Here is a 26,255-nt window from a genome sequence, read left to right as displayed (position 1 = left end):
TCATTCCAATTGATCCGTAGTGAGGAGGTCCTCCAGGATGTGGAACATGTCAGAAAAACAACAATACATGACAAATATTTACAACTAAAACAAATAAGCTAATGTACCATTCCACAGGTCCCAAGTGGAATGATCGTCATTTTTTAATGAACACTAAGAGTCATTTTACAAATACTAATGCACTGAATTTAAAATAAAAAAGTTTTTTATTTATTTATAAGGTAATACAACTACTGTAATACTTATTTACAATGAACACATTACTGCACTGAAATGGTGCAGAAGTTAGATTATACTAACACACACACACACACACACACAAATTTTCAATGAACACATTACTGCACTGAAATTGTGCAGAAGTTATGTTGTACTTATATACAAATCAGTTGGTTTTACTAAGAAATTCATCAATGGAGTAGAAGGAGTTGGCCACCAATAAATCCTTTAGGCTTCTCTTAAACTGTAGGAAGGTAGTGATGGCCAAGGATATGCTACATTCTTTCATGAAGAAATGGGGCAGTACTGTACCTTCATCGATAAAGAAACACTTCAAAACAAAATTCGGCATTTATGCATTTGCTTTGATACTCTGAGTTTGTTACTGAGCCATCCATGAGCATGTGAGCCCTTACTTTGGTGCCACAGGAAGCCAGTAGATATGATCAGAGTTTCTTTGGATTTTGTGAGACATCTTCTAATAATATTCTACTACAGTAGTAATTTAAGGTTTAAAATATTGTCCACTTGACAGCAAAACATATTTCTTTCACCATTTCTCTCCCCATAACCAACCAGTTTGTCTTACATCTATTATGCAGTAATCTTTGAATACTTAGAAGTCTCTTCACAGTGACTGAATGATGAGAAAATAGAAGTTCATGATGAGAAAATCAAAGTGACCTGTCCTCCTTTTTTTAAACATGCTCTAACTGGATTGTCTCTCTTCCCAGAGGAAGGAACTATTAGTTTTGAAATATAGGATAGTGTATGTTCTTTTATATGTGTCTATCAGCTGTACTGAAATTTCATCTCCTGAAAGTAAGTAGCGACCAGCAATTCTGTCTCACACTGTTATGTTTTCTAAATGGACTTTTTTCTTCAGTACTAACAATTAAGTCATAATGTTTCAGTATTATAATTTTTTTTTACAATTCACTTAGTCACTTTATATTAATGTTACGTATTTTATCACTTTGCAAGATGTGTAGTTATTTCTTTCACCTTTAATTCAGGTATATTTTATAAAATAATATTTATACTGCTGCTACTGTTTGTGCATTTGTCTTAATTTCGATTTATGTTTATTTTTCTTGACTAATACTGGGCTTCGACATTTGCCTCTATAATTACCATAATTGTTAATGATGTTTTATTCTTAGCTGTATATGATTTTTATGATTAATGTTTGTTTTCACCACAATAGAATAAATGTACATTTCTTGACAGTCATACAACATTACTATACCATTTTTAACCCTCCAGCAGGTGCACCTATGTGTGAAGTGTGCCAAGCACAGATAAAATCATATTGTACTGTTCTATTGTTGTTTAAGAATTGCAGCCTCATATCTGTTCCTTCATTATTGCTTCAGCTAATATGGTGATAAGTTGCGTTGCCAGTGTCTAAAGAGCAGCAGTAATATAAAATAAACAGCTACCTAGGTAAGAAAAAATGTACTCCCTGTGTAAGAAAATGACACAGATTCCTTGCCAGAATCAAAATCCCACAATGAGCCACTTGTCTATGAGATAATTAGCAATCCAATAAGCAGATGGCTGGGATCTGATGCAGCTGCACTGTTTGATGCTTCAAGTAGGTCATTACCATTGTGTAACACTTGTATGGAGTGACAGAATGATATAATGAAAGTTTATTTTATGATCATTTAATTAAACAGTAATATGGCTCAAATAATGTAAGTTTATTGTATCATTGTTTAAATAAGCTAAGATTAAGCTATGTGTTGCTCGAACAAGTTTACCTAGGTAAAATAAAGACAGCTATTCTTTCCATGTGTACGAAGTATGCTATTCGCCCGCTCATGTCACAAACAATGATGTACCTGCTTGAGGGTTAATTACTTTCAACGTGAGGAATGTGTTGCTATGTTATAAACCAGATTGTGGTACATTAGGTATCAAAAATTTGATAATCTTCAACATAAGATTACGTTTGTACCTCACTCAATACACAAGAGAAGAATGTTTTTGATTGTGTATTTGTGGGTGTCACACACCTTAATTTGTCATCATATAAGACATTTCAATATTTCTTTGTTGTGACAATTACATTTTGGCCCATAGGGCCCCAGAAGTACCCACAAGGCATTGTGATAAACATCCAAGAAATTTAATAATGTATGGCCCTGTCCTTTAAGGATTGGTTTTGATACAAAGGTGACTGGAAAAAAATACAGTTCTCTTTAATTTCTTTGCTTTCACCAAGTAGCTCCACACCACTAGACTTGTGCACTTCTGAAGTTTAGTTTGCATTTTTCTGCCTCACTTCATTACCGGAATATTCCTGATCCCATCCCATCAATCTCTACAGTTCTGTCCCTGTTATTCTTTTGCTGTAGTAAATTCTCAGCAATTCTTCCAGCACTTGATAACTCTGTAAAAATTATTTTACCAAAATCCTGATTGTATTCTGATTTGAGTGAATCTCTCTTGTCTCCTGTTTCCTGGAGTAGAACTTGAGATGAGAAGCAAGATCATATCCAGTTGTTGCACAGATAACACATTCTTATTCCCCACATCATCTTGCAAAAGATCATGATGTTCTGAAGCATGGATTCTATCCATGTAATAATGTGGAATATAGTTGTTCTATCTTTGGTACTGAGGGAGATCTAATTTCTGACAGGTCGTAAGTATCAGGCACAGCCAGAACTTGAGGAACATTTGAGGCTTTCGCTGGAACAATGACTTAACTGACATATATTGATACTGAGATATAGAGCATCAGACATTTTAAATAAGCCTTTTATTCATTTCAAAGTCTTGTACATGGACTAAATTTCAGTCAAATATGAACTAAATATTGTGGTTTCTGAGTAAATGACATGATACTTCAATATGTAAGAACTAGTGACTGGATTTCAGTGAAGTTCTTGTTCCAGAGCACACCACAACTGATTGTGTTACAGTAGTTTCAAAATAAGATATCATCTATTCAGGTTCATTTGATTCTTCTGTTTGACTTTTTATGCCAGCTTGCTGAGTGAAATGCTTTTACTCTGAGTTACCACTATCAGAGCTTTCTGGAAATTTGTGATTAGTTACCAACCATTTCCCACATGATTGAGTGTATCATACTACTTATGTAATGCTGTCATGTACTCTGGCATCATAATCACAAATCTGTCACCTGTGTCTTCCTTTCTAAATCTTTCTTTTAAATTCCTAAGTGCATCTGTAGATGATGAGCTACATTCTTCTTTACTACTTCTTTCTTCTGTATATTTAATGTTTAAGCTGTGTAAGTAATTTGGTCTATATTTGAACATATAATCTGGAATCTAGCTTAATGCCTTAACATCAGATATGAAAATGCCTTCCATTTTCCTTGTACCATTCTGTTCTCCTTCTTTTGCTGAATACGTAACTGACTTTCTGCCATCTTCTTTGTTCCAATCTCCCCTAAATTGACAGAAACTGAAATATATAATCTCTTCCAGTTACTGATCCTTGTACACAGTATATCCTATACACAAATTACACCAGCCTCCAGCACCAGAGAGAATACAGCTGACATAACTATAAAAGCGAACCACTTGCACCAAAAGATTGCTCAGTACCACACCACACTAAGCTTTAGCATATACCTTGTGCCCAAATGCAGGACTACAGACTGATAGAAACCTGTATTGTTTGCTATCACAGGAGAAGTGTTAAAACAGTCGAACATGATGGAGCATCTGCAATAGGCTGAACCTATAATGACTGTCAATTGATTTTATGGTTACTGAAAAGAAATGTGAAAAATGCTATGAAAACCATGTTATGTGACCATGTTCTTCCAGTGGTGTAGTTGTTATCACCAGCAAGGGATTAAACCTTAGGAAATAATGCCTCACTCACAGAGTTGGAAATTTATAAAATTACAATAATGAGCGTTACAGAAATTGTGGGCTGTGTTGCAGAAATGAGCAAAAGGACCTTTTTATCACTTCTTGCAGGCATTTCAATGAAGAAGAGTTGCTTTGTAAGGAATGCCATTACTCACCAAGGTAATTAATACAGCTTTGGTTAGCAATATTAGGTCATCAAAGCAGGTGGATATTATTACTTTTTTTTATCTAACTCCTTTGTGCGAGGTGTTATATTTGTGTTACAGTTTAATACCTTAGAGGTAGGTGTACTTGTTATGGAATCAATGTTACTATTATGTAACGTATATTTAAAATTGTGTACTAATGTACAAAGTAAGCTATATCCCATATCATATATTTGATGAATGGACGCTTAAGAAATAAAATAGAATAAATTAAATACTACCCCTACTTTACTGCTTTGTATGTTCTGTTGTGAATTCTAATTTCAACCTTATTTCTTCTAGTTGACTGCAACAGTAACAGTTATGGATGAGGAAAAGAATCTTCCAAAGGATTTTGAGATCAAAGTGAAGTTGGTTGATGAAGTTGACTTGACATGCTTGAATAGTTACATGAGAGAAGAAACAAATCTTGTTTTGCCACAAAAAGCTATTCAAGTGCTGGATATTATAATACGCAATGCTCCTGCACAAAGGTAATTCCACTAAATAACAAAAATTTGTAATAAATAGTGTAATTGTTCTTCCTATTCAATCTAAATAGAAGAGAGAAAATACCGGTAGTGAATTGTGCAGTATTTTACTTGAACATCATTATCATCAGCCATTTGACTACCACTGCTGGACTTCTCTGTGCCTTATGGATGTGCAGGTGAATGCTTTTGTAGTGCTACAGTGAATTTTATGAAGTCACTAGCTGGGGTACACAGCTTTGCTCTGGGAGTTGATATGAGATTGTGTGATAGTTGAAATAAAAGGATAAACTTTAAAGTGTAAGAGGTAAAAAAATTATATTGAAAACATATTCTAACTATTTACAATACTTTAAAGTGTAAGAAGTAAATTTTCTTATTGAAAACATATTCTGACTATTTCCAGTACTTGTCTATAAACAACAGTTTTCATTTTGTTATATGGGGTATATATGTACAAATTTTTCGAATTTCCCACTCAAGAGCAAGCAAGCTACGTATTGTTGATTGTTAGAGAAGTAGGAGTCTTTGAGGATAGTGCCACAACATTTTAAAGTTTGTCCTTGTGCATTGTTAATTGTAAAACTGTAGGCTAACTTAATTGGAAATTGCAGTTAGTAGAGATCAGTGGTATTCTGAGGATGTATAGTGTGTGTCCTTCGTGCTTTCAAGTCAAAAGTTCGGCTCCGATGATGTTATTCGATAGCTGTTTGACAATCATCCTTGTTCCATTATGTAGTTTTGGTGAGTTGAGATTTCTGAGTACTATGATCAAAAATCCAGTTTTAAGTCAAAGCAGTATGGCATTCCTTGTACTTCCAGAGAGTTTAGAAATTCTGTAGGAAAGTTCACACTTTTTCAACGTGTACCATGGTGTTGATCGATTTGTGAGGTCTCTCTTCACAGGGAATTTTCTTCTGAATATTAAAGCTGATATTCATGACAATATTATTTTTAGCTGCCAAAATTGCTCTTTCAAATAGCCTGTGTGGATTGGCCTAGCTGTGAACAGTGTTTTGATAAATTTGGCTGATGAGTTAATTTTCAGCAGGGGGCTGTGTTGCAAAAATCACTCTTAAGTTTAATGAGGCTGGCCGTCTGGTCAGTGGGTTATGTATCTGTAAAAGTTTTTGAACAAAATGTGCTGTTGTTTTGTATTTTGATAGTTCAACTCTCATAGTTTTTGTTAGTCACAGTTTTTGTGGCCAGTGATGTGATTTTTAAGCGTGCATTGATTTCATCTGCTGGTGTTGCCTTTGGGATAATTGTAAGTGTTTGTTGAAAATCTCCTGATAGTGTGAGTAGAGCTATTCCCATTACTTTTCAGAGTTTCATCACAAGTCTTGTAATGTTCTGTCCATGGCTTCAAGTTTTTTTTGTCCCAGAAGATAATTTTAGCTTGCTTTAGGAGTTCACCCCATCTAGATGGTCTTGAGATTTTACATACCAGGAATTGTTCTTTGGCTATATTCGACAGTAGTTGGAAGACGGAATGGGCATAAGTGTGGCTGCAATGCCAGATGATGCCAGTGCAAGTGCGATGTGCTGTTTAGTACATATTTCCACCAGAAATAGATTTGTTAGAAATGTTTTCCTGGTGCTGCCTGTTGTGTCCAAGTAAACTATTTCATCAGTGGTGTTGTTCATCCGATTGGTGATAATGTTGTAAATTTCCTTTTGATTGTCCTTGAGGAATGGTTTGGCATGAGCAATGTATTGAAGTGTTTTGTTGATGTTTTAGCATTTTTCCTTTGTAATTTTGAAGTTTAACACACTGATAGCATTTTTTCGTGGTGCTTGCATCCCAAGTTGCACTAAGGTCTGGCTGGTATTGCTAAACATTTAGCTTCTAGACAAATAAGTATTTCATTGAAGATGTTGTCATGGAATTTGATGGTCAGTTCAGAATGAGCCTCTCAGATTTGGTACATATGTTATTGGTCATACTCTCTTTGAAGGAGTCAGATAGCTGTTTTGGATTCAATGGGTTATATGATGTTAGAATTATGGAGAGTAAGTCTCCCATTTGTTGAGCTGAGGCTGTGAGTGAGGGTTCTTGTAGTGTTAATTCCCAGTGGTTGTCCTTTTCCAGTAGTACTAAGGATTAGTGTGCTGCTCTGTACATCTGCCATAGGTAACCATCGACAGTCTTGAGATATGTGAAACCTTTTGCCCCTCATATTTCGTGTAGCATCATACAAAGATAGAAACATTCGGTGTTGTTCAGATGTATGGTGTATACACAGCCAAGTGCACCAGTTTTCATGATTCCTGGATGATCTTCTGCTGCAGTTCCTTGTTTTTATCATTGACCGATTTTTCTTGTTGCGTTCCACGTATAACAGGTAGGGACGTCGAGATATAGTAATTTTGTCACGAATGGAACCGTTTGGCACAGTTGGTAAAAAGCTGCTTGTGTTGTGCTCTGTGGTGGTTGACATGCAGTTTTTCTGGTGGTGCCTTTTGTGAAGTAAATTCTCTCTGTTCTCCAAATGAACTGCTAGATGTTGCACAGCTGGTTCACATACATGTATGGGAAAACCAAAAGTCCGCCACACTGCTTCATTACTGTTGATGTATCTTCCCATTTACACATGAGGATCTCATAATATCTGTTTTGTTGTACGCTGCCTTTGTTGTATTGCTGCCATGTCACCGCCTTTGTTCACAAACATAAAAACATATTTGATGGATTTCACTGAATTGCAGTATTCTACGTTTATGTGTGCTTGAAACATTTTGGGGAGTAGTGTGTTACATGGTGCTACCCATTGATTATCCATATCCAGTTTGTCACTGCCTCATATTTGTATTTTTCCTGTGAAGTCACCATTTTTGGGTGATTGTCTTCTGTATTTGGGATAGCCATCAACTCTGGTTTGTGTGTCATCCAAGTATTGTTCTGGGTATTTTTTTGGACATTTTCCATCACTCATCTTGGTGAATTGGGGTTTAATGGCCTGCATGGTCCGTAAATCGTGTGTTTCATTACTATGTTGTACAGTTCTAGAGCTTCTTGTAGACTGGGAAATTACCTTATGGTTCCAAAGATGTTGTTTTTTGTGATTTCAATAATCTCATTTGTTTTGATCAGGAAACTTTGGGTATTATGTCATGTCACTGCATGGGGACTTGTCTGTATCTTAGTTGTTCTTTGATTTCTGGCCATGACGAGTTGCATGTGAATGTTATGAAGAGATCAGGTCATCCGTATTTTCTGATGCAGGTCGTAGCATCTTTAGTGTATTCGTGCATGTCTCGCACTTCCTTTGTACGATGAGGATAAGTTTACCATTGTTCCAATGTTGTCAATGTTTCTGTCATTTATCATGGTTTCTTGAAGGAGGATGTATTCTTCTGTGCATGGTCTCTTCTGATTCAGTCTTATGTAAAACATTCTTTGTGCTCCTATTTTTGCATAAGTATATACCAGTAATCTTTGGAGTAAACAGCGAATGTCGAGAATGTGGTCATATGTTTCATTGTCTCAGATCATTAAGCGGTAAGCACAGAACGTCTTGGAAGTGACTTTTTGTTTGCTTCTACACCTGTCTCAGGTTGGATTTGTTTCACATTAAAATGATATCTGTCCTCTCTGTGCAGAAATGTTAAGGGATATTGAAGGGCATCATGTGAACAGTGTGTCTCTGCAATGGGATATTTGACTATGTTCTTGAAACTGTCTTAAATTATTAATTACGTCATTTTATGCTCTTTTTTTAATTTTCTCTTGAATTTCAGTATTCCTTTATGAAAACTGGAATTAATTTCAAACAATTTGAAAGTCTGCTAAAACATTCCATTCGAGTTACGTGATGCCTGTGACGTCACTGGCTAGCTCGCTGCTCCTACTGTCACAACTCCGATTTACAGTGATTTTTTGTTCATCTATAAAAGCCCTTGAAAAGTTGCTTTTGTGTTTTTCAGAGAATGAGAAGATGTGTAAAATGTGGTTGCACTGTACTGGCAAATTGCCACCACATCAATGCAGAAGTTAACATTAACTTACCTCCAAGATATGCTTTCCCACTGGTACATCGAAGGCTAGCATCATTCAGAAAAAATTAAACTCCTAGTGAAAATTGTTGTTTTACCCAGCTACACCTCAATTATTCGGTAGCTCAGTTCTTAGAGCGGTAGACTGTCGAATTTAATAAGATGATGTCCATAGATCGCTGATTTGAATCTAACCCAAAGAAAACCTTTTAAATTATTTGTAAAATGACTCGACAGTCCTCTCATATGAAAACCAAATCAACATTACAAAACTTCACCACACCGATCAGAAACAGAATATTATTGTGTTTTCCTTGCTGTTTATGTGCACTTCCATTTGCAACCACTGTTCACACACATCACATTCAAAAAGATATTTTCTAGTTAATGTGACCACACACCTTGTACTTTATTAGAAACAATGTTTTTATCTTTGTACTGTCCAGCTAGGGTCCTTATTGTTTAAACTTTTGTAGTTCCACCATCTTACATATAGTGAAGTGTGTGCTTCAGATGCTGACATTAGTTTACACTCACAAACGTCACAGCTCTTATGTTTGTGTCACCTGCATGTTGTACTCACTTTATATCTCTCCGCATAAACTTGTTGCCCTACACCTTAAGGTACTGTGAGTGTATGGTGATATCTTCACTACTAGCAATGCTTTCCAAAAAAGTGAATTGTTTGTTCACAGAGTAAACGCATTTATCATCTTTTGTCCATTTTTCAAACTAAAACTAATGTGAAGCTATATACTGTACATCACAAATCAAAACAATTGCTACAATCAGGTCTTGCTAACACTATTTTCATATTTCATGTAAAACTTTTAAAAATATATGACTTTTCCAGGATTCCAACATGTGACCTCCTTATGTGCAGTCAGAAACGCTATCTGTTGTGCCACTGAATACCAGCTGAGTGCATTATCTCTGCCAAGTGAATACAGAGAAAATCAGCACTAAGTTTAGCCAAGAATAATTTTATTGTGCTTTGGGTCATAGCTGGTGACTGATAGTTGACAATCTAGCTGTAATATACAGATCCATTTGCAAAATTTCTACAGTTCATTAGTTGTGAGCAAGTTTAATGATGTTGCATGGAGTAAGGAAAAGAATGTCCGTCATTGCACATATCACCACTGTAAATGGCTGGAGCATAACTGTTTGCAGAAGAAGTACATAAAAACCTCATAACTTTGGGTAATGCTCCTATAACACACGTACATACTTCTAGACTGTGATGTCACAACAGCATCAGCCAATAATAGAGCATTTTCAATCATGTGGCAAAATATTGACATTTAATAATTTTTAAGCTTTAATTACATAAAAATAACAGATTTTGTGAGAATATTGACTGTAAATGCCATTTAAAATATTATAATCAATCAGAATGACAACAATCCGAACCATATTTTTAACACAGGAAAATAGCCTATGCCTTGTTGTCCTCCTCTTCTTTGTTGTACTATTATGTCATGGCTTGTGTTTTTGTTGCCCAGAATTATGATGTCTACTTTGTCTATGTGAGATGCATTAAATTGATGTTTGTTTTGTCAGCTTGAATTATAACTTTATAGTCATCAGAAATTGCTTGGTCTAGTGCTGTTTTAAATATGTGAAAGAGTTGATTGTATTTGTGTAAGATCCTCTGTACGTCTTGGACTACTTCTTGTCTCAATCCACGGCTATTTGTGCATTGTTGATTAGTTTCTGTTTCTTCATTTCTGATGAAATATACTTGCAGATGGAAACCATAATCAATTTCTTCTCTGTTAGTATTGATTGAAGTGACACCAAAAGAAGTCATTTGGAAGTAGGCATTGTACACTTTTATATTTTGAAGACAGTGTTTTGATTATGGAGTTTCCTCAGTCGTGTTATGTAAAAATTCCTGCAGAGATGCTTCCAGTGGTGGTAATCTAATTTTTCCAATCATGGAACAGAATCCACATGTTTCTTTACTGAATATTTTTGCATTGCAAAATTTGCAGATGTTATCAATTTTTCCAATTATGACATGTTTGTTTTTGTTGTGTTCTTGCATCAGATCGTAGTGGAATGCTTCATTTGTTAAGTTGTACCGTTGATTTGTCCTCATCCACAATCCTTGTAGGGTGATATTTTCAAGACTGGCTTGAGTTTACAGCCTTTAATTCTAAGATTGTGTCTCAGTTCTTGATTCTTCAATTCATTCACTTTGTTGTTCTTCAGTTTCCTGCTTCTTACGGTGCTCATTGTTGTTCTTTGGTAACTTAAACTGTTCTTCGGGAACTTAAACATGCTTTGCGCTCTGCGTCTGTTTTGTTTTGTCACTGTTCTCTTTGTTTTCGCCTGTTGTGGTTCAGAACTGGCAAGATCTCCTCTTCTTTTATGTTTGGGCATTGTCTAAAATATAAATCAAATCAACGTTTTAGTACCAAATACATGAAGCACACTTCACACACTTTTCACACTTTATTTTCGATTTATATTCAGTCACGCCACCAGTGGCAAATAATCAGGAAGTACCAAAAAGGTTTCAAATGGTCCACAGTGCTCCAGAACATTTCACAACATTCGAGAGTGTTCTGGAATGTTTCACAGTGATTTGGGATGTTCTGCAATATTCTTGAACATTCTGGAATCTTCTTGAATGTTCCTAACTATTTCCAAACATTCCAGAACATCCTGGATCATTGTGGAACATTCTGAAATGTTGTGGAATGCTCTCGAATACTCTCGTATGTTCTGGAATGTTTTAGAAATTTCTAGAGGACAAAACTTCCCAGCCCTTGTATTTTCAAAAGCACACCTTTCAGACAAAGCTGGGACCCCTCTTCTTGGATGGGAGTAGAGGGCTATCACACCATATAAACTCCCTTGATTGTACTGGGACTCGTTTTTGGACGCTTACTTTTATAATATATATATTGTTTACCCATCTTTCACTAAGTTGTCATCTCAGTATTTCTTCTTTGATTGTAGAAAAAAATTCTTTTTTTTACTGCATGACTGGTTTTGGTTGTTCAGATGAACCCATTTTCTAGAAGAATCTGGAACTGGTAGAAATACAGCAAGTTTCGCAGATATATTCCATCCCGTTATTCATGGCTTTCTTTAAAGGGGCTCTGCAGTTTTATGGCTGTGTTCACTTTTTAGTAAAGATGTCCTTATCTTTTAATCAGTCCTTGTTGCATCCATGACATATGAGCAGCCTTTTGTGTTCAAATTTCTGCCCATTCATGCTAGAGAATGTAACTTACAAGTGACCTATGCTCCGCCACTGAGGACTTGTCTGTCTGCCATAGTCAAACGTTTGTTGTATGTTTCGGATGGTGCTGTGAGATGCATTGCTCTGTCTGTCTGATGTACTGCATCCCACATTTGCACTCAACACTCTAAATGTCTGGTTCCTGATGTCCTAGCCAGACTTTACTTGAGCCAAGCATGTTCTTAATTTTCTGTATTGTGTGGAAAACAGTCTGCATTTGATGTTTCTCCATCATTCTTGCGATCTTGGCATACACTGCATGTATTTTACTATTTCATTAAACCAAATGTTTAGCTTTTCATTAGTGGAGCATGCAGTTTAAAATTTCCAACAGGGCAAATTCCTTTTAATGCTAGAGCATGCCAGAACGTTTAATTTAATCACAATGTGCCCATTGTTCCTGTGAAGTTATTGGGCAAATAAATCACTTCTAATTTGCTTTGCAATAACATAATGTAAGCTGTTTATGGTTTTAATGTGTACACTGAAAGATTTTCCAGGTCAGAACTCCTATACTCCTATTATGTAAATTATTTAAAAAGTCACATATCTTTATGTACAATGTTTGGTTGCATTCAGTATGTCAATTTCGGATTCCACTAAAAAGTGGGTCGGTTGTGGAATAAAATAAAGTATTTTTTAATAACTGGAAAAATTATTCGTCAATTCAATACAAAGTTCTGAGCAATAATACTCCTCAAACATAGAGAATCTAGTAAACACCTCTTTGGTTCATCTGCAATCTTAGATTCATGTCACACCCAGATCTACTATCTGTTTACGATTAACTCGTTTATCGATAAAATCTTCTCGGGTGATCAGCCGAGTGGTGGTGTCGTCTTCCCGCAATGTTTCAGTGAGTTTTGTACCCGTCATTTTCAGGTGAAATGTCTGGATGTTGTATTCTGCATATCTATATAGCCACTGTACTGCCGACATCCTCTACGGGTGGGCCAATCGAGTGCCTCTGGAAGAGGTCGCCACGCCGGTGGTGGAGCAATGTGGCGTGGCTGGGGCTGGTGGAACACGGTGTGCGCCTGGTGCGAGCAATGAGTTCTGATGCCTGTCCATTCTGTCCACTGCTGCTTTGCCTTCAGAATGGAACGTTGCTGTCACATTTTCATAATTGTGGAGTTCCACAGTGTGCTGAGCTGAAATCCTCCTCCACGGTTTATTAGCTTGTTGTGCAGGCTGCCTCTTCGACATTAGAGTCCCAGAACACATTGGTGCCGCATAGCTTCTGTGTTTGGTTTTGAACAAAGTTGTGTTCCTCATCGATACTATGCTCTGCTGCTGTGGACTGGTGTGTCTGCCACAGTCTACCGTTTCCGTGTCTTTCTTAATGTTGCCGTAAGGTACATTGCCGGGTCTGTCCGACGTGCAGCATCCCACATTCGAACCGATATTTGCACTCGGTACTCTAAATGCCCAGTGTTTGCTGTCCTAGACAGTCTTTAATTGAGCCACGCGTGCTCTTAATTTTTTGCATTGTGCAGAAAACAGTCTTCATTTGATTTTTTCCCCGCTATTCTCATAATCTCGGCTTTCAGCGGCCCTGCGTACAGCAGGAACACCACAACTTTGGGTTGTAGTTCTTCTTCTGGTTCGTCCTCCCTTCTCTTATCTGTCTATAAGGTGCATTGTATTTGTGTGTTGTTGTAACCATTTGTGCTTAAAGCTTGCTACAACTCATTCAGTGGGCTCTTCCTCCCACTGGTAGACGTGGCTCTAATTATTAAGGTGGTTAGCACCGAGTTGCATTGTACTGGATGGTGGCAACTCTGAGCATTAAGGTGGAGGTCCGTGTGCATCTTCTTCCTGCAGGCTGGGTGTCCCAAAGTACTGTCCAGACTTCTCGTGATCAAAATGCCCGAGAAGTGTAGGGTTTGCGTCTTTATGGTGAACTTGATGCTGTTGTGTTTTGTGTATACCATTAAGATGATGTAGAAACTCCTTTAGGTTTTCTGTATCGTGTAACCACATCACAAAGGTGTTGTCTACATATCTATAGAATGCTTTCGGTTTTAGGTGTACGGTATTCAGCTCTGTATCCTTGAAGTGCTCCGTGTAGAGATTAGCAATACCTGGACGTAAAGGGTAAAATTGGTTCAAATGGCTCTGAGCACTATGTGACTTAACTTCTGAGGTCATCAGTTACCTGGAACGTAGAACTAATTAAACCTAACTAACCTAAGGACATCACATACATCCGTGCCCGAGGCAGGATTCGAACCTGCGACCGTAGCGGTTGCTCGGCTCTGGACTGTAGTGCCTAAAACCACGTGGCCACTCCGGCCGGCCGTAAAGGGTAACCCGTGGCAACACATCTATATGATTATAGCATTTACCACATCATTTGAAATAGGTGGTGGTTACTTCGTGTCAAAAGCTTTTGACTGTGTGCTCATTGCAATGTCCCTCAAATAGAGCTAAGGAAACTTCCGACAGTTGTTGTTGTTGTTGTGGTCTTCAGTCCTGAGACTGGTTTGATGCAGCTCTCCATGCTACTCTATCCTGTGCAAGCTTCTTCATCTCCCAGTACCTACAGCTACCTACATCCTTCTGAATCTGCTTAGTGTATTTATCTCTTGGTCTCCCCCTACGATTTTTACCCTCCACGCTGCCCTCCAATACTAAATTGGTGATCCCTTGATGCCTCAGAACATGTCCTACCAACCGATCCCTTCTTCTGGTCAAGTTGTGCCACAAACTCCTCTTCTCCCCAATCCTATTCAGTACCTCCTCATTAGTTATGTGATCTACCCATCTAATCCCCCCTGTGGGTCCGGGGTAAGAATAGGCCCGAGGTGTTCCTGCCTGTCGTAAGAGGCGACTAAAAGGAGTTTCAACCGTTTCGGCCTTCCATGTGATGGTCCCCTTTGGGGTTTGACCTCCATTTTTCAAAATTCTACTGAAGTACGAGCCTTTTGTGGAAGGACACCTTATGTGGTGTACTACTGGTCCTAAGTGCACTAAGACCTTGGCACTCAGCATTGCACCGGCGTTGTAACCATACCCACTATTCCTCAAATTGGGCCTAAACGCCTGATGGGTTGTCCAAGTTATGCCCATAGTGCATCTCCATCTGCACCAGCGATCATGATGGACTTTCCATGGCACCAGAAATTCAGCACGGTAGCCAGCCCGTTGTGGTGGGGTCATGTACCCTCTAGGTTGTAGCCCCCTGACAACACAGGGATCGTACTGCCGATACCTGAGCTGCACCCTCCCCACGTCGGCCAAGGAGTAGATGCCCGTCTCCTTGGGGCATCAGGACTCCCGGCAATGGTCATCCTGCCAGGTGGCCCTTTCTGCGGCTGGGTGGCGCCCGTGGGGAGAGCCCCTGGTCGGAGTGGGTGGTATCGGGGCGGACGTTTCGCAGATGAAACGTCAACACGTATCAGGTCGCTCTGCGGCCGAGTCTTTCAAAAGAAAAGGTACCGTTTCTAGTTCTAGTTCTGGTTCTCCTGCCCTTTCCCCTTTCCCCCTTGGCCACTCCATGGGAGGAGGGACAGGCCCGCCGGCTTGGGGCGAAGTACTTCCCCCGCTATTTGGTCTGTTCTCAAACCGATGGGGGGACATTCGCCACCTCCAAGCCCATGTTCTTTGTTCAGCACATTGAGGACATCTTCGGGGAAATCGAGGCTCTCAGCAAGATGCGTTCAGGGTCCGTTCTTATCAAGACCACCTCCGCCACACAGTCGGCGGCGCTCCATGCGTGCGACCGCCTAGGGGACATCCCAGTATCCATTGTCCCACATCTGGCACTAAATAGAACGCAGGGGGTTATTTTTCATCGTGACCTCCTGCTACAATCTGATGAGGAGCTCAGGGCCAACCTGGAGCGCCGAGGCGTGCATTTCGTCCGGCGAGTCCAGCGCGGCCCCAAAGACCGTCGCATCGACACTGGGGCCTTTATCCTCGCCTTCGAGGGGGACGCTCTCCCGGAGAAGGTAAAGGTGATGTGCTACCGGTGTGACGTGCGACCTTACGTCCCGCCTCCTATGCGCTGTTTTAGGTGTTTGCGCTTTGGGCACATGTCGTCACGGTGTGAGGCTGAGCCCCTTTGTGGCGATTGTGGACGTCCTCTTCGTGAGGAACATACATGCACCCCACCACCTCGGTGCTTTAATTGTCCTGGTGTCCACTCGCCTAGATCCTCAGACTGCCCCGCATATCAGAAGGAGAAGAAGATACAAGAAATCAAAACTTTGGATCGGCTCTCTTATTCTGAGGCCAGGAAGAAGTATGACCGCCTCCATCCCGTGCCATTGACCACTTCGTTTGCCTCAGTTGTGTCGACTCCTTCCGCGGTATCCTCACCCCTATCCTGTCCCCCCTCTGCCGCCTCCGCCCATCAGGGGGCTCTGCCTCCGCATCCCAAATCCCTCCCTTCCAAATCCTCCTCCCCCGTGGCCCCCACCCCCTCTGCCCCAGGGGCCACCCTTCCTCCTCCTCCTGCCCCCACGCCACCTGAGAAGCGATCCTCTTCTCAGGCGTCCATCGGGGAATCGTTCCGGACCCCAGCTTCCGAGGTCCGGCGTTCCAAAACGGACCCCGCGCGTGAGGACCTTCTTCGGGTCCAGCCCACCATCCCTGTGCCTCCTAGGCCTTCCAAGAAGGCCTCCAAGAAGAAGTTTCTATCCCCTTCTCCACCCCGGCGCGTTTCGTCTGACGCTCCATCCGTGAGTCGCTGCTCCCGGCCGTCCTCAGTTTCGCCGCGACACTCTGCTGCCAGGCGCTCAGCTGGCCTTTCGTCGGCAAACGATGCTGCCCCTCCTACACAACCAGGGACAGCGGCCGCAGCTGGCGACGAGTTGATGGAACCGGATCCACCTCCCGTCGGTTGTAGCGTTGTTCCCTCGCAACCTGGCCCTCCGCGGCCGTCGAGGTGACCAGCTCTTCCCCCGTCTCGTTCCCCCAACTTTTTGACTAGCGATGGCGTTGTTTCATTGGAAAATAAGAGGTATTCGATCTAATCGGGAGGAATTACAACTGCTCCTCCGCCTGCACTGTCCTCTCGTCCTTGGTCTCCAGGAAACCAAGTTGCGCCCGACTGACCGTATTGCCTTTACCCACTATACCTCGGAGCGGTATGACCTCACCCCTGTGGACGGTGTCCCAGCTCATGGTGGGGTCATGTTGCTCGTTCGGGACGATGTCTATTACCATCCCATCCCATTGACCACCCCACTCCAAGCAATAGCTGTCCGCATTACTCTTTCTGCTTTTACTTTTTCAGTTTGTACCATCTACACTCCGTCATCTGCTGTTAGTCGGGCTGACATGATGCACCTGATCGTTCAGCTTCCCCCGCCGTTTTTATTGTTTGGCGACTTCAATGCCCATCATCCCCTTTGGGGCTCTCCTGCATCCTGTCAAAGAGGCTCACTCTTGGCGGATGTCTTCAACCATCACAATCTTGTCTGCCTCAATACTGGCGCCCCGACTTTCCTCTCGGACTCTACTCATACCTACTCCCACTTGGACCTCTCGATCTGTTCTACCACTCTTGCCCGTCGGTTCGAGTGGTATGTCCTTTCTGACACCTATTCGAGCGACCACTTCCCCTGTGTCGTTCGTCTCCTGCACCACACCCCATCCCCACGTCCTTCGAGCTGGAACATACCGAAAGCTGACTGGGGACTTTACTCCTCCCTGGCGACCTTTCCGGACCACGATTTTCCCAGTTGTGACAGTCGGGTCGAATACCTCACGGCTGTTATCATCAATGCTGCCGAACGTTCTATTCCTCGTACTACTTCTTCTTCACGTCGCGTTTCCGTCCCCTGGTGGAACGAGGCTTGTAGGAACGCTATCCGTGCTCGACGACGTGCTTTACGCACCTTTCGCCGCCATCCTACGTTGGCGAATTGTATTGAATACAAACGACTCCGAGCGCAATGCCGTAGAGTCATCAAAGACAGCAAAAAAGCTTGTTGGGCCTCTTTCACCAGCTCCTTTAACAGTTTTACTCCCTCTTCCGTCGTTTGGGGTGGCCTGCGCCGGGTGTCGGGCATTAAGGCCCACTCCTTGGTACCTGGCCTGACCTCAGGTAATGAGGTCCATGTTGATCCTGTGGCTGTCTCCAACGCCTTTGGCCGCTTTTTCGCGGAGGTTTCAAGCTCCGCCCATTACCACCCTGCCTTCCTTCCCAGGAAAGAGGCAGAAGAGGCTCGGCGACCTTCCTTCCACTCGCCAAATCTGGAAACTTATAATGCCCCCTTTACTATGCGGGAACTCGAACGTGCGCTTGCACTGTCCTGGTCCTCTGCTCCGGGGCCAGATGCCATTCACGTTCAGATGCTGGCACACCTTTCTCCGGCGGGCAAAAGCTTCCTTCTTCGTACCTACAATCGCGTCTGGACCGAAGCTCAAGTCCCCATGCGTTGGCGTGACGCCGTTGTTGTTCCTATACCCAAACCCGGGAAGGATAGACACATTCCTTCTAGTTACCGCCCCATTTCTCTTACAAGCTGTGTCTGTAAGGTGATGGAGCGCATGGTTAATGCTCGATTAGTCTGGATTCTTGAATCTCGACGGCTACTTACTAATGTCCAATGCGGCTTTCGTCGCCGCCGCTCCGCTGTTGACCACCTTGTGACCTTGTCGCCATTCATCATGAACAACTTTTTGCGAAGGCGCCAAACGGTAGCCGTGTTCTTCGACTTGGAGAAGGCTTATGATACCTGTTGGAGAGGAGGTATCCTCCGCACTATGCACAGGTGGGGCCTACGCGGTCGCCTGCCCCTTTTTATTGATTCCTTTTTAACGGATCGAAAGTTTAGGGTACGTGTGGGTTCCGTATTGTCCGACGTCTTCCTCCAGGAGAACGGAGTGCCTCAGGGCTCCGTCTTGAGCGTAGCCCTTTTTGCCATCGCGATCAATCCAATTATGGATTGCCTTCCACCTAATGTCTCAGGCTCTCTCTTTGTCGATGACTTCGCGATCTACTGCAGTGCCCAGAGAACATGCCTCCTGGAGCGCTGCCTTCAGCGTTGTCTAGACAGCCTCTACTCATGGAGCGTGGCAAATGGCTTCCGGTTCTCTGAAGAGAAGACGGTTTGTATCAACTTTTGGCGATATAAAGCGTTCCTTCCGCCATCCTTACATCTCGGTCCCGTTGTTCTCCCATTCGTGGACACAACTAAGTTTCTAGGGCTCACGTTGGACAGGAAACTGTGTTGGTCTCCACATGTCTCTTATTTGGCGGCCCGTTGTACACGTTCCATTAATGTCCTCAGAGTTCTTAGCGGTTCATCTTGGGGAGCGGATCGCACTGTCCTGCTTCGCTTGTATCGGTCCATAGTCCGATCGAAGCTGAATTATGGGAGCTTCGTCTACTCGTCCGCTCGGCCATCCCTCTTACGCCGGCTCAACTCCATCCACCATCGGGGGATACGTCTTGCGACCGGAGCCTTCTACACTAGTCCTGTTGAGAGTCTTTATGCTGAAGCTGCCGAGTTACCATTGAGCTACCGGCGCGACGTACTGCTGTGTCGGTATGCCTGCCGGCTGTTGTCTATGCCCGACCACCCCTCTTACGAGTCCTTCTTCGCCGATTCTCTCGACCGTCAGTACGGGTTGTATGTGTCTGCCCTGCTGCCCCCCGGAGTCCGCTTCCGTCGCCTGCTTCGACAATTGGATTTTGCCCTCCCTACCACCTACAGAGAGGGTGAGAGCCCGACACCACCTTGGCTCCAGGCTCCGGTTCATATTTACCTCGACCTCAGCTCACTCCCGATGGAGGGTACTCCGGCTGCAGTGTATTGCTCACGGTTTGTCGAACTTCGTGCTCGACTTGCCAGTCACACCTTTATTTACACCGATGGCTCCAAAACTGACGATGGTGTCAGCTGTGCCTTTGTCGTCGGGGCCGCCACCTTTAAAAACCGGCTCCTCGACCAATGTTCCAGTTTTACGGCCGAGCTTTTTGCTCTCCATCAGGCCGTTCAGTATGCCCGCCGCCAACGCCATTCATCGTATGTACTCTGCTCTGACTCACTCAGTGCTCTTCAGAGCCTTGGAGCTCCCTATCCGGTCCATCCCTTGATTCAACGGATACAGCAGTCCCTCCATTCTTTCGCTGATAATGGTGGTTCTGTCAGCTTTCTGTGGGTTCCCGGACATGTAGGAGTGCCTGGGAATGAGGCTGCGGATGCTGCAGCCAAGGCTGCAGTCCTCCTGCCTCGGCCAGCCTCCCATTGTGTCCCGTCATCTGACGTTCGTGGGGATGTATGTAAGAGGCTTGTGTCGTTGTGGTGGGATGCTTGGTCATCCCTCCAAGGAAACAAGCTCCGGGCAGTAAAACCGCTCCCAACTGCTTGGACAACATCCTCCCGACCATCTCGGCGCGAGGAGGTCCTTCTGACCAGGTTGCGGATTGGGCATTGCCGGTTTAGCCACCGCTACCTGCTCTCCGGTGACCCAGCCCCGCAGTGCCCTTCTGGTCAGGCATTAACAGTGCGCCATGTTTTATCGTCGTGTCCCCGTTTTAGTCAATTTCGTGTTGTCCTGTCCCTGCCATCTACTTTACCGGATGTTTTAGCTGATGACGCTCAAGCAGCTGCTCGTATTCTGCGTTTTATAACTTTAACTGGCTTGTCCAAGGACATTTAACCTGTTTACTTATTTTATCTGCATCTTTGTCAGGTCCTTCTGGTGTCCCCCCCATCCCCTTGAGTTTTACCAGATTCCATGTGCTCTCACAACAGTGACTGGGCGCTAATGACCTCAGCAGTTGAGCACCCAAAAAAAAAAAAAAAAAAAAAAAAAAAAAACATCTAATCTTCAGCATTCTTCTGTAGCACCACATTTCGAAAGCTTCTATTCTCTTCTTGTCCAAACTATTTACCGTCCATGTTTCACTTCCATACATGGCTACACTCCATACAAATACTTACAGAAATGACTTCCTGACACTTAAATCTATACTCGATGTTAACAAATTTCTCTTCTTCAGAAACGATTTCCTTGCCATTGCCAGTCTACATTTTATATCCTCTCTACTTCGACCATCATCAGTTATTTTTCTCCCCAAATAGCAAAACTCCTTTACTACTTTAAGTGTCTCATTTCCTAATCTAATACCCTCAACATCACCCGACTTAATTCGACTACATTCCATTATCCTCGTTTTGCTTTTGTTGATGTTCATCTTATATCCTCCCTTCAAGACACCATCCATTCCGTTCAACTGCTCTTCCAAGTCCTTTGCTGTCTCTGACAGAATTACAATGTCATCGGCGAACCTCAAAGTTTTTATTTCTTCTCCATGGATTTTAATACCTACTCCGAATTTTTCTTTTGTTTCCTTTGCTGCTTGCTCAATATACAGATTGAATAACATCGGGGAGAGACTACAACCCTGTCTCACTCCCTTCCCAACCACTGCTCCCCTTTCATGTCCCTCGACTCTTATAACTGCCATCTCGTTTCTGTACAAATTGTAAATAGCCTTTCGCTCCCTGTATTTTACCTCTGCCACCTTTAGAATTTGAAAGAGTATTCCAGTCAACATTGTCAAAAGCTTTCTCTAAGTCTACAAATGCTAGAAACGTAGGTTTGCCTTTCCCTAATCTTTCTTCTAAGATAAGTCGTAAGGTCAGTATTGCCTCACGTGTTGCAGTATTTCTACGGAATCCAAACTGATCTTCCCCGAGGTCGGCTTCTACTAGTTTTTCCATTCGTCTGTAAAGAATTCGTGTTAGTATTTTGCAGCTGTGGCTTATTAAACTGATTGTTCGGTAATTCTCACATCTGTCAACACCTGCTTTCTTTGGGATTGGAATTATTATATTCTTCTTGAAGTCTGTGGGTATTTCGCCTGTTTCATACATCTTGCTCACCAGATGGTAGAGTTTTGTCAGGACTGGCTCTCCCAAGGCCGTCAGTAGTTCCAATGGACTGTTGTCTACTTTGGGGGCCTTGTGTCGACTCAGGTTTTTCAGTGCTCTGTCAAACTCTTCACGCAGTATCGTATCTCCCATTTCATCTTCATCTACATCCTCTTCCATTTCCATAATATTGTCCTCAAGTACATCGCCCTTGTACAGACCCTCTATATACTCCTTCCACCTTTCTGCTTTCCCTTCCTTGCTTAGAACTGGGTTTCCATCTGAGCTCTTGATATTCATACAAGTCGTTCTCTTATCTCCAAAGGTCTCTTTAATTTTCCTGAAGGTAGTATCTATCTTACCCCTAGTGAGATAAGCCTCTACATCCTTACATTTGTCCTCTAGCCATCCCTGCTTAGCCATTTTGCACTTCCTGTCGATCTCATTTTTGAGACGTTTGTATTCCTTTTTGCCTGCTTCATTTACTGCATTTTTATATTTTCTCCTTTCATCAATTAAATTCAATATTTCTTCTGTTACCCAAGGATTTCTACTAGCCCTCATCTTTTTACCTACTTGATCCTCTGCTGCCTTCACTACTTCATCCCTCAAAGCTACCCATTCTTCTTCTACTGTATTTCTTTCCCCGATTCCTGTCAATTGTTCCCTTATGCTCTCCCTGAAACTCTGTACAACCTCTGGTTCTTTCAGTTTATCCAGGTCCCATTTCCTTAAATTCCCACCTTTTTGCAGTTTCTTCAGTTTTAATCTACAGGTCATAACCAATAGATTGTGGTCAGAGTCCACATCTGCCCCTGGAAATGTCTTACAATTTAAAACCTGGTTCCTAAATCTCTGTCTTACCATTATATAATCTATCTGATACCTTTTAGTATCTCCAGGGTTCTTCCATGTATACAACCTCCTATCATGATTCTTAAACCAAGTGTTAGCTATGATTAAGTTGTGCTCTGTGCAAAATTCTACCAGGCGGCTTCCTCTTTCATTTCTTAGCCCCAATCCATATTCACCTACTACGTTTCCTTCTCTCCCTTTTCCTACTGACGAATTCCAGTCACCCATGACTATTAAATTTTCGTCTCCCTTGACTATCTGAATAATTTCTTCTATTTCATCATACATTTCTTCAATTTCTTCGTCATCTGCAGAGCTAGTTGGCATATAAACTTGTACTACTGTAGTAGGTGTGGGCTTCGTAACTATCTTGGCCACAATAATGCGTTCACTAAGCTGTTTGTAGTAGCTTACCCACGTTCCTATTTTCCTATTCATTATTAAACCTACTCCTGCATTACCCCTATTTGACTTTGTGTTTATAACCCTGTAGTCACCTGACCAGAAGTCTTGTTCCTCCCGCCACCGAACTTCACTAATTCCCACAATATCTAACTTTAACCTATCCATTTCCCTTTTCAAATTTTCTAACCTACCTGCCCGATTAAGGGACCTGACATTCCACACTCTGATCCGTAGAACGCCAGTTTTCTTTCTCCTGATAACGACATCCTCCTGAGTAGTCCCCGCCCGGAGATCCGAATGGGGGACTATTTTACCTCCGGAATATTTTACCCAAGAGGACGCCATCATCATTTAATCATACAGTAAAGCTGCATGTCCTCGGGAAAAATTACGGCCGTAGTTTCCCCTTGCTTTCAGCCGTTCGCAGTACCAGCACAGCAAGGCCGTTTTGGTTATTGTTACAAGGCCAGATCAGTCAATCGTCCAGACTGTTGCCCTTGCAACTACTGAAAAGGCTGCTGCCCCTCTTCAGGAACCACACGTTTGTCTGGCCTCTCAACAAATACCCCTCCGTTGTGGTTGTACCTATGGTACGGCTATCTGTATCGCTGAGGCATGCAAGCCTCCCCACCAACGGCAAGGTCCATGGTTCATGGTTCCGACAGTACACAGGTGAAAAGTCACTTGACATCAAAGTTGACTAGTAGCTTCACAAATTCTGTGGAGCTCCTAACATGCCATGCGCAGTGACCCACGAGAAGTTTAAGCAGCTGTGCCAGATGTTTGGCTATCCTGTGTCTTGGTGACTTTATTATGTTCAGTACAGGCCACAGTGGAAACCCGTTCTGTGCACATTAGGGAGGCCATATAGTTGTTGTGTCACCAGAGTCCTGTGGTAAAGGCTTCAGATGGTGTTCCTATCCAATTCTGAGTTGTTGAATGGATCATTGGTCTTGCGTGTTACAGATAATGTTGCATCCTTCCCTAATCTTGCAGTAAAGTGTCAATCTTTGGTCAGTAGTCTTCTGACTTTCTATAGCACTGTTGCATTTTTTTTTCCTGCTAAGACCACTAGATCCTTGTCATCAAGTAGAGCTAAGCATATGAAACCAATATGTAAGTTTAAGTGTTATTGTTTCAGATAACATCTGCATGGTGTGTCGTAGTTCTATGTCAACTTGTTTTACAAGGATACCGTGAGCCACACTGGTGCACTAAATTATGCAGCAGAATAGGCAATAAAACACATTGGGTGGAGATCAAGGATTCCCATGTGGTACTGAAGTTTTTGTAGAAGGTTGTTCCTAATTCTCAGTCTCACTGTGTCTCATTAGATTTTGCCTATAACTTTAAAATTCTGTCTTGGGTCACATTGAGGTATGTCGGAGTTTTGTTCTGAGGAAGAGCAGGGTTCTTTAAATGTGCTGTAAGTTGGTGGTTGGCCAGTGTGTTGCTTAAGTGAGAACATATGACATCCTGAAACTTCCTGGTAGATTAGAACTCTGAATTGGACCAGGACTCAAACCCAGATTCTTTGTTTTTTGTGTGCAAATGCTTTTCTGACTGAGCTATCAGGGCATGAGTCACAATTCACCCTCACAGCTTTCCTTCAGCCAGTACCTTTCTTCTGCCTTCTGGGTTCAAGCCTCGTTATGGTGCACAGTTTTACTCTGCCAGAAAGTTGTGACAAAGCACCCTCGTTTTGTCATCTGCATCCTTAAAATTCATTTTTTCATTTTGGCTTAATTAACATTAACATACGTAAATATAATCTGCATTTTCATAAAAGAGAAAGATAGGCCCTCAGTTTTGAAGAATATAACACCAGATCTAATTTTGTGATTATCTTTATGTATGTAATTGATTTTCTAATTTATTTTGACTATCCGTAGTTAGTATCTTTAATTGTAGGGTGAAATCAGTAATTGTTTTGTAACTTAAATTCTATTGTTGACATTTAAAGAAATACAAATTCTATACTAATTATTAAGATTTGGAAGACGAAATACTAGTAATCTTAAAGGATTTATGTAGCTCTGTTCGAAAACATGTTAGCAAAGCCAGCCCTTAATTAATTCCAAAGTAATTAACAGTTTTGTCAAAAGTATTGTTTCCATAACTATATATGTCGATTTCACGATTTATACAAATAATTCGGCCTAACTCTTGCAGCAGAAGAAACTGTTAAAAAGAACAAATTTTTACGATGTATTCAGTTAACTTAATGAGTTTTAATTGTAATTTCTGTAAATTTAACTTTAAACAATGTGTAGTTTCAGCACCTATTATTGTGATGATATATAAGGGCCTGATTTTTGCTCACGAGAGAATCAGTCCACAGCCGAGTTTCAGACGAGGAACCTGTGTTGGTTAGAACAACAATGCATCCGTGAAATAAGTGTTACACAATAGGCTTTGTGTAAAAACAAAGACAGTGATTGTTTCCAAGCATACCTTTCTGTTCAAGAGCTGTGAACTTTTGGTTAGGTTTTACTGCTCGTAGATGTTCACAGGAAACTATTGTAGGAGTATGTGGAGGTTCACCTGAAAACTATTAATGAGGCTTATCGAAAGCTATAACAACAGTGCACTGGGCAAATATCTGTGTATTATCGGGGGTGAGGGGTTGTGAAGGGGGGGGGGGGGGGTTGAGAAAAGTGATAGTGAAAGACTGTGAAACGTAACATGCATCTGTCAGCTACATTATTTACTGTAGTCAGTGTCCACATACAAACCCCATTTTTCAGCCAGTGTAGCAACGCAGTATGTCAACACTGAGGACAACAAACAAAGAGATAAATAAAGCAGATGGAATCACTAAAAAGAAGTGTCATACCAGCAGTCACCCTCCTGCAGGGTGAAAATTCACTTCAGAATGAGATTTTTCGTTTACTGGGCGAGGCTCATGCCTCTATTCATGAAAATGTTTGTGAACTTCCCAGTAACACTGTCTTCTTTTATGCATGTACGTGCTAGTCATGTATTTTGTATGTTTCTTGTAGTAATGTTAAATACTCAATGCTGCCCTTATTTCTTATGGTACATAAACAGTTGCGTACATGGTAATGCAGAATGTTTTACCAGAATTATTACTACTTATATATATAGCTAATAATTAACTAGAAATGACTTGTAATATCTCATGTATCCATAAT

The 26,255-nt window shown here is 41.8% G+C and overlaps 1 protein-coding gene across 2 annotated transcripts in view; it reads left to right on the top strand.

Moving 5' to 3' along the window:
• Window positions 1–26,255, top strand: part of LOC126202889 (protein argonaute-2-like) — a 333,247-nt gene that overhangs the window by 121,295 nt on the left and 185,697 nt on the right. For both annotated transcript variants that reach the window (XM_049936951.1, XM_049936952.1), the window contains exon 7: window positions 4,565–4,755. In XM_049936951.1, the coding sequence (XP_049792908.1) occupies window positions 4,565–4,755 (191 nt within the window). The remainder of the gene's footprint in view (window positions 1–4,564; window positions 4,756–26,255) is intronic.

Source organism: Schistocerca nitens, chromosome 9, assembly GCF_023898315.1.
Source record: "Schistocerca nitens isolate TAMUIC-IGC-003100 chromosome 9, iqSchNite1.1, whole genome shotgun sequence".
NCBI classification, from domain to species: domain Eukaryota; kingdom Metazoa; phylum Arthropoda; class Insecta; order Orthoptera; family Acrididae; genus Schistocerca; species Schistocerca nitens.
This window is presented reverse-complemented; position numbering and strand designations above follow the sequence as displayed.